This window comes from Ctenocephalides felis, unplaced genomic scaffold (assembly GCF_003426905.1).
Source record: "Ctenocephalides felis isolate EL2017-DRISC unplaced genomic scaffold, ASM342690v1 CF-g0.4_SCAFFOLD_03571, whole genome shotgun sequence".
Taxonomy (NCBI): Eukaryota; Metazoa; Arthropoda; class Insecta; order Siphonaptera; family Pulicidae; genus Ctenocephalides; species Ctenocephalides felis.
Genome location: NW_020539725.1, coordinates 61,856,755 through 61,873,195, shown reverse-complemented (window position 1 = coordinate 61,873,195; position 16,441 = coordinate 61,856,755). Strand labels below are relative to the sequence as shown.

The following is a 16,441-nucleotide window of genomic DNA, read 5'->3' as shown; positions in this document are numbered from 1 at the left end:
TTGATTTTTAGGCAAAAATTTTGATTTTTAGCGAAAAATTTTGATTTTTAGCCAAAAAATTTTGATTTCTAGCCAAAAATTTTGATTTTTAGCCAAAAATTCTGATTTTTAGCCAAAAATTCTGATTTTTAGCCAAACATTTTGATTTCTAGCCAAAAATTTTGATTTCTGGCCAAAAATTTTGATTTCTAGCCAAAAATTTTGATTTCTAGCCAAAAAATTTGATTTCTAGCCAAAAATTTTGATTTTTAGCCAAAAATTCTGATTTTCAGCCAAAAATTCTGAATTTTAGCCAAAAATTTTGTTTTTTAGCCAAATATTCTGATTTTTAGCCAAATATTCTGATTTTTAGCCAAATATTCTGATTTTTAGCCATATATTCTGATTTTTAAGCAAAAATTCTGATTTTTTAACATAAATTCGAATTTTTGAACGAAAATCTAGATTTTTTGTTGAAATTCTGAATTTTTGTCGAAAATTCGGAACTTTGGTCGAAAATTTGGAAATCTACTCGAAAATTTGTTTTTTTTAGTCGAAAATTTGTTTTCTTAGTCGAAAGTCTGAATTTTTTTGTTAAAATTCAGTATTTGTAGTCAAAAATTCAGGATTTTCAGTCAAACATTTAGAGTTTTTTATCAGTAGTTTAGAAATAATTCGAAATGTGAAAAATAGATAAGGACTCTACGGACGAGCAAAATTAAGCTTGTGTGAAATTCAAAAGGATTCTGTTGACTAGCAAATCTTATAATCATGACTATTTGCAATGATATATTTATATTCATACTTATACTTATTTTAATTATATTTAGTCTTTAAACTTCATATCCAAAAAAGTGCAAAAAAACATTTTTGTGTTTATAATTTCAAAGACATATTATGTATCTATGTGTATGTACAACTAATATCTGTCTAAGGATTTACCTAGGATCTTGATATTACATTGTAGCTTTGATATTCGACGTAGAAATTGTAGCTAATAGACCAATTGGATAGCTATGTGACCTGAATTCTCTGATTTGGAATTATCTTCCTGACGAGATTATTATTCGGCACAGAAATCTCTGCAGGAGAAAATTTTCGGTTGTAATAAAATATAATTTGATGAAACAAATTATTTACTAAATCTTACATATTGTAAAAACACGTGGCAAAATACTGTCTCCACTTGTTGTTAAACTAAATATTTGTTTTTCACCAAAGTGTTTCATATTATTGAATCAAATATAAATTTGTAAGTACACTTCGTAGTACTGTATAGTACCTACCATAGTGCTTTCATGCAACCTGATTAATTCTCCAATAGAGCGTTATTAATCCGCGAGATACACATGCAAATTTGCTCATCATCAATATTATTATTATTAATAATTTATTATTATCAATATAATTATCGGTTGCTGAAAATGTACGATGTACGTGAGCGGATTCCACATACTAAAATGTACGGTGGAGAGATTGCGCAACTGTATAGTAGGATAGAGGAGTGGATTAAATAATTATATACATATATAATAGATAACGAGGTTTTTGTCATTTCTAAATATTATGAATTATATCCAAAACTTATTCAAAATAAACATTTTCTTTATTTTGTATATTTTTTATATTTTTCCCTCACACGTCATAACATTCAAAATCATTAATATTTGTCGGAGCAGGCGGTGGAGGAGCAAACGGTGGAGTAGTCAGTAGACGTCGTAACAGTGCCAGTGCCTTTGGCGAAATGAAAAAAATCTTTTCTTATTCTTTGCCTTTGTATTATATTACACAAAAGCTATGTCTTCTTATAGACAGGGGGCTGGGGCGATGAATTAGATAAATACAAGCGGGGCGGGTAAAAATACCCGTTTAAAAAATTTACTGAGAAAATCTGACTGAGAAATCTGAGAAGTAGGGTACGGATATTTTTACCCATTTGAAAATCTGACTACTTTCAATCTCGGTTTGCATATGATATAGGTGTGAGTTTATGTTTAGGTTCAGTTAATTCAGTTTTTCTTAAATCTAGTATTTTAGTACGTATGAATATGTGAATTTTGGATATTTTTTTACATTTTGTGAATTTGAAATGCGGACTTTAGTATTTCCATTTGAAATAGTTGGTTTCGGATATTTTTTATATTTTTACGAATATCTCGGAACTTTTCCTAAGACCTCGTAGTTTTATATACACATGTAAAAAATAGATAAAATTTTCTAAAATTGAGTAAAAACTCTTATATATTGTTGTATACTGAAATTTTGAGTAACTTGTAGTTGAAATGCAGACGTTATTATTTTGATAAATTGCTTTATATAAACTGAGTAGGAGTATGTGAATTTTATAATTTTTTTTACATTTTGTGGCATACTATCGAAATTTGTGTCAAGACACTTTGTTTTGTATATATCAGTAAAAACTAGATAAAATTTACTAAAATTTAGTAAAACTTGTTGTATATACTTGTATATTGAATTTTTGCGTAAATCGTGGATGAAATGCAGACTTTAGTATTTCCATAATTTGCAATAGGTATGTGGATTTAGGACATTGTTCTACTTTTTGCCAAATAACTTTTAATTTTCTTCTGGGACATTATAATTTAATTACATCAGTAAAATCTAGATAAAATTTACTAAAATTTTGTAAAACTTGTTATATATACTCACTTATTGAAATTTTGCACAATTCGTAGTCAAAATGCGGACTTACTAGCGGGGCGGGTATAAATACCGATCTTAATGACTGCTGCATGTAGAACATTTTTTCAGTTTTCTTCAAATAACTTTTATTTTTTTTGGGACATTATTATTTTTCCACATCAGTAAAAACTAGATAAAATTCACTAAAATTTAGTAAAACTTGTTATATACACTTGAATACTAAAATTTTGCATAATTCGCAGTTAAATTGTGGATTTCACCATCAATATTTCAATAATTTGATACTTACAAATATTTTTATTACTATTATCCAGCTCCCTGACTATATATTACATAAAGCTCTTCTTCTTTACTCGTTGTGTTTAATTCAGTGCGTTTTCTACCTTTTGCAAGAACTCCCTTGAGAGTGAGAGATATTGTATAGGAAAGACTTTGTGAGGGATGAGTGAGCTTTTTTATCCATTCGATGGGAATATTAAAACGAACGTGAAAAATCAAATGATGGAATTATATATATATATATATATATATATATATATATATATAAAACTATACAAAATTCTTCATATTACAATTATCTACTAAATTATTTTATTTCAAGTGCCTTAATGATTTATTAATAAATTTAGAATCAATCCTCGTAACCGAAAGCGTTTTAGCTTAAATATTCATTAAGTAAAAGTTATGAAAACATATCCCTCGGAAATCCGTAATCGACGCCGAGTCTCCACCGCGTCTCCACCGCTCAAAGCTCAATCCGGCAGCTTAATCTGGCGGTCATTAAATTGACATGAAGAACTTTCGGCTTGTAAATAAATTAGTTGAGGGATTGTGGAGCAATTTGTTATCAATTTAGATGAAGAAAAAAATTGTGAGGGATTTTGTAAAAATATGTTATATACTAATTGTGTTAGAGTGAGCATTTTGTCTACTAATCCATTTCCCCAAGGGTGAAAACACATGTGTACGATCTATGTAAATGTCATCTAAAAACTATAGCAGTGTGACATATTGTCTAACATTATCGCGCTGTAGCTGCTGCAGCAGCTAATTTAACATTTCTGTTAAGAGCCGACGACTTGTTTCTTACATACACATACCAACGTGGTAATTACCGGTACGGTAATGGCTGTTGATATTTAGAGGGTATTGATAGTTTGATGGTTATTGTGTTAGTGTAACATACTAATAGTACTAAACATTTTTGCATTAATAAATATTTGGAATTTCTGTTGTTAAGTTTCGGATTTTTAGCCAAAAGTTTTGGATTTTAAGTTTAATTTAAGATTTTTGTCAAAAGTTCCGGATTTTTAGTCAAAAGTTTCGGATTTTAAGTTAAAAGTTTCGGACCTTAAGTCGAAAGTTTTGGATGTTAAGTCAAAAGTTTCTGATCTTAAGTCAAAAGTTTAAATTTTTTACGATATTGAGGATATTTATTCAAAAGTTTAATTTTCTTAATGAAAAATTTGGATATTTGGGCGATTGAGTTTAGTTATTTGGATTTTTAAATGAAAGTTTGGATTTTTGTCAAAATTCAGAACTTTGTCAAAAATTTAGATTTTCAGTTAACAGTTTTGAATTTTTGTTAAAAGTTTGAATTTTTGCTAACAGTTTATTTTTAGCAGTTGGATTTTTAGTTAAATTTCAGATTTTTTGGTGTCAAAAGTTTCGAATTTTTAGTCAATAGTTTTGGATTTTTAGTCAAAAATTTCAAATTTTTAGTAAATATTAGATTTTTTTATTAATTTCTGGATTTTCATTCAAAAGTTTTGTTTTTTTCAGTCAAATCTTTAGACAAAAGTTTTAATTTTTTTTCCGAAATTCAGGATTATTCAAAGGTTTCATTTTTTAATCAAAAATTTGGATATTTAGTCGATTGAGTTTAGTTATTTGGGTTTTTGTCAAAATTCAGGATTTTTAGTAATTTTTTTTAGTCAAAAGTCTAGATGCTTTGTTGAAATTCAGGATTTGCATTCAAAAGTTTAGGATTTTTAGTCAAAAGTTTTGTTTTTGGTCGAAAATTTTGGATTTTTGGTCGAAAGTTTTGATTATTTTTACGAAATTCAGGATTTTTATTCGGAAGTATCAATTTATTTGACAATTTGAGATTCTTAGTCAAAAGTTTAGATTTTTAGCCAAAAGTTAGTTGGATGTTAAGCAAAAGTTAGGAAATTTATTCGAAAATTTAGATTTCTAGTCGAAAGTCTAGATGCTTTGTTAAAATTCAGGATTTTTATTCAAAAGTTTAGGACTTTTAGTCAAAAGCTTCGTTTTTGGTCAAAAGTTTTCAATTTTTGGTAATAAGTTTAAATTGTTTACGAAATTCAGGATTTTTATTCAAAAGTATCGATTTATTTGTCAAAATCTTGAATTTTGACAATCAAAAGTTTGGATTTATAATCAAAAGTTCGGATTCTTAGTCAAAAGTTTAGATTTTCAGCCAAAAAATGTTTGGATGTTTAACAAGAGTTTGAAAATTTGGTTAGTTTTTAGTCAAAAGTTTGTACTTATTTAAATTTAAATATTAAAATTAAATTTTTAGTATGTAATAAACTAAAGATTACAAGTGTCTCTAAAAATCTAATATAACATTTTTATTTGAAAGTATCGATTTATTTGTCAAAAGCTTGACTGTTTAGTCAAAATTTGAGATTTTTAGTCAAAAGTTTAGATTTTTAGCCAAAACATGTTTAACAAAAGTTTGAAAATTTAGTCGAAAATTTGAAGTCTGGATTTTTTTTAAATTCAATGAATTTTCAGTATGTAATAAACTAAAGATTACGTGTGTCGCAATTACATCTGACAATGTATATGATATAAGGCAGCGGTGGAGACGCTCGGCATAAATTTATGACTTCTGGGGAACGTCTTAAAATGTTTAATCGTACTTTACATGTTCTGATATATTTCTCGCGATATCGTTTTATGGTTTGTGTTACATGAATTAACAAGGTTTGGCGTGACAATGTCTTTTCGGTAAATTATACAACACGGGACAAATGTAGATAAAATTATTGAAGTAAAACTTCTTTAGGTGCGATTAGGGTGTAAAATCTTTTTTTATTTCAGTAGTTTTAGTATTGAACAGGTAGACAAACAAAATTCCACTTTCCACCATCCAAAATCACGCCCTGCACAATATTTCATATTCATTACCCTCCACCTTTTCATGTACATTTTGTCAAAAACCGATAAAATCTCAGTGTCGTTAAACACGTTATCTTCATCAAGTCAAAAGCTAATGTGACACGTGTAACATTCGTGTTAACACAACCCAAGGGACACCTCATACCCTAACAAACCCTAAACCTCAAACCACGTCAACTGACAACTCTGAAACCACCAGAAAGTGACGCAAAAAAAAAATCGTAGTCGCCACCCGTCTCCACCGTGCAAAATTTTATTCCAAAAGGGCTAAGGTTTATTCTCTAGGCCATTAATTATTCACTGGTCCCGACATAAAAGGACTACAAGCCCTTTTGGATGAAGAATTGGGGAAAGGGTCACGAGGATTGACCCCCCATGAAGCGTTTGCTGACCGCACACTTTTTAAGGGTTGGAGGGAATATATAGGGTGGAGGAAATGACACGTCAAGGGCTTGTTTGGGTAAAATAATAGGCGGAGAAAAATGTTGATTTAATAGAATGGAGTTGTATCAATTATGTATCGTGGAGACACATATTCCTCCACGTCAATTTGTAGTATTACATTTTTCTGTCAAATTTCTTGCAAATAAAATTGTTTTACTCTTAGAGAGCGAAATAAAAGAATGAGAGAATTCTCACAAAAATATATATTTTCTGTTTGATCATTTCACATTTCACATATACCACTTTGTTGTATACCGCCACACTTACCAGCCAATCGATTTATCCCATCAAATGTCACAATTTCAATACATCGTGTTCGAGTACCCCAGATAAAAGACAGGACCGAAATAGGAATTGTATTTAAATGATACATAAAATTTATTTTACTGATATTTTTTATGTAAATAACCTCAATAATTTATAATAATATATATTAAAGAAGATCGTGTTAGTTACAACACTTATAACTCACGAACGGCTGAACCGATTTAGCCAAAAATTGGTAGGGAGTTAGTTTAGAGTCAGGAGAAGGACATAGGATACCTTTTATTTCTTTATTTCGTGCAAATTTAATATTAATTAATTATAAACTATCCATTCAGTTTATTTATTACATAAAATTTATTTTACTGACATTTTATGTGGCTAACCTCAATAATAAAAGTAATTATTAATCTATATATTATATAATAGAAGATCATGTCAGTTACAACACTTATAACTCACGAACGGCTGCACCGATTTAGCCGAAAATTGGCAAGGAGGTAGTTTAGAGCCAGGAGAAGGACACAGGATACTTTTTATCCAGTTTTTGCATTCCAATTCAAAATTTATTAATTGTAAACTATCCATTTAGTATATTCAATCTATGATTTATATTATATCCATGACATTTACTGTCAACTGTCAACTGTCAACCGGTGTAAACTTTTTAATCGCCATTTTTGGAAAATTATTACGTAAATAATATAAATTTTTTAATCACCACCAAAAATTATTACAATATGGCAAATAAATTAATTCTTAATAATAGCAAGCGATGCCAGATGGACGAAGGAGAAATTTATTTCTTGAAAATGGGAATGTAATTATTTATATACTTAGGTATTTATGTATAATTGTTTATACGTATTCAAATAGAGTATTTGAGCTGTTTGTAATCAGCAAAAAGTATACTTATTTACAAATTGATAAAAAAATAATTTTGAAATATAGTTTCTTAACATAACCCCAAAATTTGTAGTAAAAATGTAAATAGTTATATATTAATCTTTATATATATATATATGTTATAAAATGTTTTAGGTGTTTACAACTAATTGGCATATATATTATCAGTAAATATGCTTTGATTGGGCAATAAAAAGGAGTAATTGAATTTGAACTCGACTACCTTGTGTTAAATATAGTGTTAAAAATAAAATGTCGTGTGACACAAGGTACTTAAATGAAGAGCAACCTATGTACTAAAATACAAAAATAATTATGAATGATTAATGTTGGTATTTTAATTTTATTTTTATTTTTAACAATTAAAAAAAACTGCTTATTTATTGCCATTAAGGCGGAACAAAATTCGCCGGGTCATCTAATTTATATATATAAATGGTTACTATTCATTTTGCTTTTATGATTTTTTTAAATTTACTTCAATATTTAATATTGAGTTTTTTATTCGTCTATCCATTACCTTCGGCTCTGTACGATGACAGTCGACTAGCAAAATCATATGAAAATGAGGACGTCGTCGTCGTCGACAAGAGAGAGTCTACGGTGGAGGATGAGGCAGTTCGTCGACAAAGGCAAATTCCGTGCTTATTCACTCAATCGAATCCTCTCAATGGGTTTATCCTGACAATAAAATGAAATGGGAGAAAATATTACAGATAAATTCACATACTCGATTTGGCCATTTGTAAAAAACCCGGTTGAGGTGGAGGAAGAATTTCTGAAACGATATATGGAAATGATATGTAGAAAAAAATTAAGTGTTCACTTCATGGGATTTTTAATTGTTTATTTTGACTTCAATTCTAAAATTTGTGATTGTTAAATGGTTTGTATAAGAATTGTAAAATTTTCTTGTTTAATTTTGTTAAAAATTTCTAGGCACTTTTATAGAGATAGAGATAGATAGAAAGAAATAATGAGTTTGAAAATTGAAATATCACGAAAGATGATTTATTAATTTATTTTACAATCAAACTACAAAAAGTCAGTTAGAACATGATGTTTTGTATTACTAAATAGTATTAATTATTATATTAATGCTTCGCAAATAAATTTAAATATATACTCGCAATGAGTATCATTCCATCCGCACTTGCAAGAATTATTTATACTGATGTCGTAAACAAATTCGACACACATTTCATTGCCATTATTATTAGGCTCTCCTGGCATCCAATATTGATAATTCATCTGCTTCTGGTCAATCAAGTACCAAACAAATTTAGTATCGTCGACCAACTTATTTGCACCAATCCAGAAACGAACATCACCATATCCTAAAAAATCAAACTAAATCGAAATCGTTTATTTTTTATTTTAGTAATTAATACTAATACCTCTCATATAATCAGCTAAAGCGTCATTTTGCAATCGATTTGTAATCGATGCTAATCTACTGCCAAAAATCTCATGGCATAGTTTATTGGCACCAAACCAATTTACCTGAAAGTTTTTTCTTTAAATAATAAAATCTATAATTAATCTTCAACACTTACCAGACGATTTTTCACAGCAAAAAACTTCTTTCCGTCGTCACTCACGACCGTGTCGAAAGTAACTGGAAATATTTTTTATTCAAATTCAAATTTTGTAAAATATTTTGTGTTACATAGTTAGATCTTAAATAATAAACTTTTAGTATAAAACACTACTCCAAAATAATTTTTCATAATAAATGTATTACATTTATAATATACGAACCATTTGCCAATGTCGATTTATAAAAACCGCACAAAACAGTTAAAAAAATTAACACACTAATGTTCTTCATTTTTAAATATTTTTCTCAATAGTATAAATAAAATTTGCAACCAACGCTACTAATAATTGCAAATTATTTGCTGATTTTAAATCATTAACTTTATTCTATTTATAAAACGACAAGATAAATCTATTTCGAGAATTTCATTTGATTAACATGTGGGATCAGGCCAACATTGACATGCGATGATAAAAATGTCATTCTATATGTTTTTGATTGCAAGTGAGCGCAGATCAAAAATTTAAAAAATATATAAACAATAGTGCGATAAATTTGAAATAGATGGGTCATTGCGGCTTCGGAAATTTATGGCATATAAAATATAAAATCAACAAATAGGATGTTCTAACAAAACATGAATTTCTTTTCCAGGCACATCTATTTTTTTGAAACAAACTTTTATACATTAGCCTACTGAATCATACTGAATACTATCAAAATGTTATGTATTTGCTGTGCATTCAGGCGTTTTATACATGATTGTAACGTTACTCCTATGTTATGAAGCTGGGTCAGAAAGATCTTCGTTTTTTTGACATTTATGTGGTTTCTAGGATATGTTTTCTATCTGACAACCTGAGAAATACGCCTGACTGCACAGCAACCGCATGCCTTTTATCAATATTCAGTATGGAAAGTTCTTCTTAAGATAGATTCGCCATAACATTGGTCTGTTGCGCAGTCCATGAATGATCTGAAAACGTGAAAAAAGCAAAAAACGATTTTTGATTTTATTTACTGATTTATTGCACACTAAAGTTGAAGATTATGATTATATATATAGTTTTATTTTATATGTAAATACATGTAAATTTTTTAAATTATTTTTCGCAAATGAAGTTTAATTTTTTTTCGCAGTTATTATCATTCCACCCGTAGTCGTTTGCCCAAATATCATACAAAATTTCCAAACAATTTTCATGGCCATCATAATTGTTAGGCTCTCCGTGCATCCAACCTTTGTAATGCATATGTTGCTTTTGGTCAACCCAGCCCCAAACAGAATTCTTGCCAACGATCGACTTTTTACCTCCTATCCAGTGGCCAAAACGATATGGGTTTTCTAAGTAGAATAAATAGTTGTTTTACAATAAGCAATATCGCTGACTAATTTTGATTATTTCATATTTTTACATACTAGTTTTTATGTAACTGGTCAGGGCGTAAACTTGACTATAACTTGTTGTCGTTGCTAACCTGCCACCAAAATACTCATGGCAAAATTGATTGGCATTAAACCAATTTTCCTAAAAATAAATCGATTAGTAAGAGAACTAATAAAATCTTTAATTGATCTTCGACAATTACCTGAACATTTTTAACAAGAAAAAAGTGCTTTTTGTCTGCACTGGTGACGATATCAACTGAAACTGAAAATAAATATTAGTAGAGGTAAAAAAAAGCAGTATAAGATTTTTATTATTTTTTTTAACTTCAATTATTTGATTTTACACTTAATTAATTGTAATTAAAAGTATAATTTCATGCCATAAAAAATAAAACATATTGACGCTTCACTGTATTTTTCTTTCAATTGATAATTTGAACAAAAATGCATGTTTTTTACATCATGTCTTCTAGTTTTCTTGACTTTCAGTCTGCCTGTCTATATAAGTCAAATATAACTATTTGTCTATACTGAACCTGTGTGTCAGTCAACCAATTTAGAGGTCCACTAATTTACCTGTCTACCAATTTACCTGTCTATCAATTTACCTGGCCACCAATTTCTGTCTAAAAATTTACCTGTCCACTAATTTACCTGTCTACCAATTTACTTATCTACCAATTTCTGTCTACCAATTTACCTGTCCACTCATATACCTGTCTACCACTTTATCTGCCCATCAATTTACCTGTCAACCTATTTACCTGTCCACTAATTCACCTGTCAACCAATTTGCCTGTCTACCAATTTACTTGTCCACCAATATACCTGTTCATCAATATACCTGTCCATCAATATACCTGTCAACCTGTTTATTAGTCTACCAGTTCACCAGTTCACCTGTCTGCTAATTTACCTATCAATCTGTTCATCAATCTACCAAGTGTTATTTACCATTTATCTGTCTACCAATTTACTCATTCACCAATTCATCTGTCTACCAGTGTATCTGTCTACCAGTTTATCTATCTACAAATTTACCAGTATACCCATATACCTGTCTACCAATTTATGTGTGTACAAATTTACCTGTTTACCAATTTATTTGTCAACCAAATTACCTGTCTACCAATGTATCTGTCTACAAATTTACCTGTTTACCAATTTACCTGCCAAACATTTTACCGGTCTACCAATATACCAATTTATTTACCTGTCTATCAATTTACCCATTTAACAAATTACTTGTCTACCAATTTACCTGTCTGCTAATTTATTTGTCTACCAATTTATCTGCCTACCAATTTACCTGCCTAACAATTTACCTGCCTACCAATTTACATGTCTGCCAGTTTACCTGTCTACCAATTTACCTGTCTGCCAGTTTACCTATCTACCAATTTACCAGCGTACCTGTTCATCTGTCTACAGATGTAACTATCTACATTTCAAACATTTATCTGTTTACCTGTCTACCAGTATGCTAGTCTACCACTTACCAATTAATTAAAAAATATATAAATATTACATTAAGTGTTTTTTATATACGTATTATAAAAAAATGAAAAAATAAATGTAGAACGAAAAATAAAATCGAAGCGACTTGGCCTAAATCAAAATACACGAAAACTTGTCCCGGGATTTACTTTATAATTTATGGTATTTATATAATAATATTACAATTTACTAACCCTCTGTTGCCACCACTGATTTATAAAAACAGCAGAAAAACGTTAGCAAAATTAAAACAGTAATTTGCTTCATTTTGTAAAACTTGTCTTAATACTTTATATATGATAATATGCGTCCTACAATTTTCAGTTCACTACTAGTAACTTTAGTTATTTTTTCCCGCTTTTATATTTATTTAAATCAAGAAATCAATTTAAAACGATAAGATAAATTTCTTGAGGAAATTGTATGTAGTCAATAAATAAATAAATAAATTTCTCGAATCAAATGGTATGATAGTTTATCTTATTCATTCTGCAATTCTTTGTTAAAACATATATGAATGCAATCTATATATAGAAACTATGTGTCAATTTGTCTTAAGAAAAGTGGCATGATGTATGTGAATAATCAAATCTTAATAATTATCGATATATATATATATATATATATATATATATATATATATATATATGAGTGAGTTCTTGAATAATATATCGATAATTATATATATATATATATATATATATATATATATGTTTAATTTGAGTTTAATATTCGGGCGTAACATCAATAAAAATAGTATGAGAGTTTTTTTAAAAGTTTATATATTTAAAATCCATACGTTTCGGCTAGCATCTTAGCCATCATTCAGTGGTAATCAAATTAAAATTTTGTATCCTAATATAGCAAAACTTTTCATTTTCGATTTTTGGACGATTACAATAACTTACTCTACATGAAATCCAAAACATCATAAAACAGTTAAATAAAAAAGTACACAGTAATAATAATACAAAAAAAAAGATTTTATGTAATAATTTATTTTACAATGAAGTTTAAAACATGTGCAATTCTAGTCATTAATACATTTGTTAAAATACAGCGTCAATATTACACATAAAAAGACTATAAATTATCTTAATGATTATTCGCAGATAAATGGAAACGGTTTTTGGCAGACATTATCATTCCATCCGCATTTGCATGAATTAGTTAGCCTCATATCATAAATAAATTCGACACATGTTTCATTGCCTTTAAGATTATTAGGCTCTCCTGGCATCCAATTTTGGTAATTCATCGGTTTCTGGTCAACCAAATGCCACATGAGATTTTTGCCATCGACAAACCTATTTCCTCCTATCCAGTAACGTAGAACATATTGGTTTTCTAAGTAGAATAAATAGTTATTCAATCGATTTTTTAATTTCGAAAATCTGATATTTTGCCTTAACGCAAACTGAATGAACTGCTGAATTAGTTAAATGAGATCAATTACAAATCTCTCTCTTTAAGACAAATATTCACACAGGCAACTTGCCTTTAGGCAAAATATCATCTGCGTACTGTTTATTCATTAATTTATATTTATACATACTAGTTGCGATGTAACTGGCCAGGGCGTTATTTTGAAAGTTATTTGTTACAGATGCTAATCTGCTGCCGAATAAGTCATGGCATAAATTATTGGCAGCGAACCAAGGCAACTAAAAGTTTTTTTAATTTGTATTAGTAAATTATATCAAAAAATGTAGTTTAGCTTACTTGCCTGAGGATTTTTTACAACGAAAAACTTTTTTCCGTCTGAACTGACCACCACGTCGACTGAAACTAAAAATAAATATTTTTTTTAACTTCCCGAAGGAGAATATTCAGAATGAATTAATGAATGAATAGAATTTAATATTTTTTTCAACACACACACGCACATCCGTTTTTTCGAAACGTAGAAATATGAAAAAATTTGGATTTTTGATTTCTAGGCGATTACAATAACTTACGAAAAATTAATAAAAATTATAACAGCGTTAAAACATACGAACCATTTTCAAGTTTAGCCGATCCCAATTTGCACAGAAAGCAAAAAAATGACAGAAAAATTAATACAGTAACTTTTTTCATTTTTTATTATTTTTCTTAACAGTTGAAATATAATTTGCGTCCAACAGTTTTTATATCTTTACTCATGCCCATGAAATATTTTCAGCTTTTATACTCTTTAAAAACAAATGACATAAATTTATTTATTCAACAATTGATATCATTGCATATATCTTATTTATTTTGTAATGTGTGTTAAAACATATACTAGGTGTGGCATTTTGTATTAATACAGTTCGCTTGATTTTCTCGGTATCTACAATCGACTTAATCAATGAAGTTTTCGATTTTGTTGATTACAAATCAAGCAATTTTTTTATTGACATAATTGATTTCTAAAAAATCTTATCTATAAATTGCTTCGCAAATAAAGACGTAAAATATCACGACAAATTGTAAATGTTGATACAAGATTCTGTTATTAATATTTGTAAACATTGTTCTTACGACGATGAGCAACAGTGTGTCATTATTCGTCGAAATAATTGATAAATGAATGTCTATCTGCGTATGTTCTATGCATTTCAAAACTATATATATATATATATATATATATATATATATATATCTAATATTCGTGAAATTTTTGGAAACTGTCCTCAGAAATGTTCCTGAAGCATTCCAGAATTTTTTCGGTCAATTGTCATTTTATTTATTTTTTATAAACCTCTATTTCGCAAAAATTATGTTAATAATTGCAACATTTCTTATCTCACCATTTAAATTGACTTCTTTCCTGATCTTTACACAATTCTTGCACCCCAAATGTAAATAAGAATCACATTTTATCACACACAACCGCCAGCAAACCGCTTCGCCTATTGCTCCACCGCATTTCTCCACCGCCAAGTTAAAAGTGTTAAAGGGATTGTCGAAGCGAAATCCCGCTGGGAAATAATCTAATGCTCCCGCAAAAGAGCCACGGGAGGACGGTGGAGTCGGATAATGTAAGAAACCCTTCTCACAATAAGTACATCGATTGAAAAAAAAACTTCTCAAAATAAAGAAAAAACTAGACTAGGTTTTTACAAAGTTTTTGTTGAGTAAATTTTTAACAAGTTTGAATATTTCTGAAACGACGTTAAACTTCGCAATACACGTTTATTTATCTATATATCGATCTAAAAAAATCTAAAGATTTTTTTTTCATTTACCTTTTAAGGATCTCTGACACAATTTGATGAAAACTCTTTACTTTTCCGCCTTTCGCTGCAATGAAGCTGTAATAAGAACATTCCTCCACCGTCGCTCGCTAAACTTCGTCACAATTCCCGTCTTTTTAACCGCGTCGTGTTAAAGTGAAAGTGTCGGAAAAAGGGAAACATACTTCCGGTAAATCCGGAGGATTTAGCGGTTACGACAACCCGGAAGAAATGAGGAAAAAGATTGCGGAAGCGGAATGCTGCACGGTGGAGGAAGGGGAAAAGGAGTGAGATTTGTTTAAAAAAAAAAAGAAAGGCATTTGCATCTAGTTTTTCAATTATGTTTGGGTACAAAATACTACATATTGACAGTAAATAAACAAGTTATTATAAATGTTCGCAAATAAAAGACATTATGGTATCATAGTTCTCGTCATTCCATCCGTATATAGATGTTGCATAATAAAATTCCACACATTTTTCTTCACCATCTGACAAACTATTATTGGGCTCTCCAGCCATCCAATTTTGGTAATGCATTTCTTTCTGGTCAACCAAATACCAAACAAATTTAGTGTCATCGACGTGTCTATTACCAGCCAACCAGTAGTGCTGCACAATTTCATTTTCTACATAGAAGAAAATCGACAAGATTTTAATTTAGGAAAAATTCCTTATAATTAATTATTAAATATCGATACATACTGTTTTTCATGTAATTGAGCAGGGCGTCAGTTTGCAGCTCATTTGTTATTGATGCCAGTCTGCTTCCAAAGATGTCATGGCATAAGTTATTGGCAGCAAACCAATTTGTCTTTAAGGTTTATATTAAACCAACTTCAAATTAAAATTAAAGATTATAAAATCTATAATTTTATTTCGATACTTACTTTGGGACTATTCACAACAAAAAATTTCTTGCCATCTGGAGAGACGACCTCGTCTACGGATACTTAAAATATATATAAAAAAATATTAATATGTTTCAGTTTTATTTTTATTATTAACTTCCCGTAGGGTGAGTTATTGTAATTGTCTAAAAATCAAATATGTAAAAAAAATAGGCAGGTAGATAAGTAGCCAGGTAGACAGGCTGATATGTATACTGGTAGAAAATTGGAATATGGTATTAGATAGTATATCAGGTGACTTTAGAGTCAGGTAAATTTGTAGAGAGATAGACAGGTGAAATTGTAGACAGATAATTTTTTTGACAGGTGAATTTGTAAAGTAGAGAAATAGACAGGTGAACTTGTAGTCACGTAAATTTGTAGACAGATGAAATTGTAGACAGATAAATTTATAGTCAGATACATTTGTAAAGTAGAAAGATAGACAGGTGAATTTGTAGACCGGTAAATTTGTAGACCGGTAAATTTGTAAAGTAGAGAGATAGACAGATGAATTTGT

General features: G+C 29.2%; 2 protein-coding genes across 2 annotated transcripts in view; both read right to left on the bottom strand.

Moving 5' to 3' along the window:
* The window catches only part of LOC113386440 (hemicentin-1-like), a 146,342-nt gene extending 135,800 nt beyond the window's left edge, over positions 1 to 10,542 (bottom strand). Inside the window, exons 1-6 of the mRNA XM_026624221.1 lie at positions 10,535 to 10,542; positions 10,424 to 10,473; positions 10,185 to 10,289; positions 8,961 to 9,022; positions 8,802 to 8,907; positions 8,577 to 8,741 (exon numbers count right to left, since the gene is read on the bottom strand). Coding sequence (XP_026480006.1) covers positions 8,577 to 8,741; positions 8,802 to 8,907; positions 8,961 to 9,022; positions 10,185 to 10,289; positions 10,424 to 10,473; positions 10,535 to 10,542 — 496 coding nt within the window. The remainder of the gene's footprint in view (positions 1 to 8,576; positions 8,742 to 8,801; positions 8,908 to 8,960; positions 9,023 to 10,184; positions 10,290 to 10,423; positions 10,474 to 10,534) is intronic.
* Positions 10,543 to 12,933: 2,391 nt separating this feature from the next.
* Positions 12,934 to 13,486, bottom strand: LOC113386439 (perlucin-like; the record flags this gene model as incomplete). The annotated part of the gene is made up of 2 exons (XM_026624220.1): positions 12,934 to 13,178; positions 13,387 to 13,486. Coding segments are annotated over 2 exons (345 nt in total), but the record flags the coding sequence as incomplete, so codon positions are not given.
* Between the last annotated feature and the right edge of the window lie 2,955 nt (positions 13,487 to 16,441).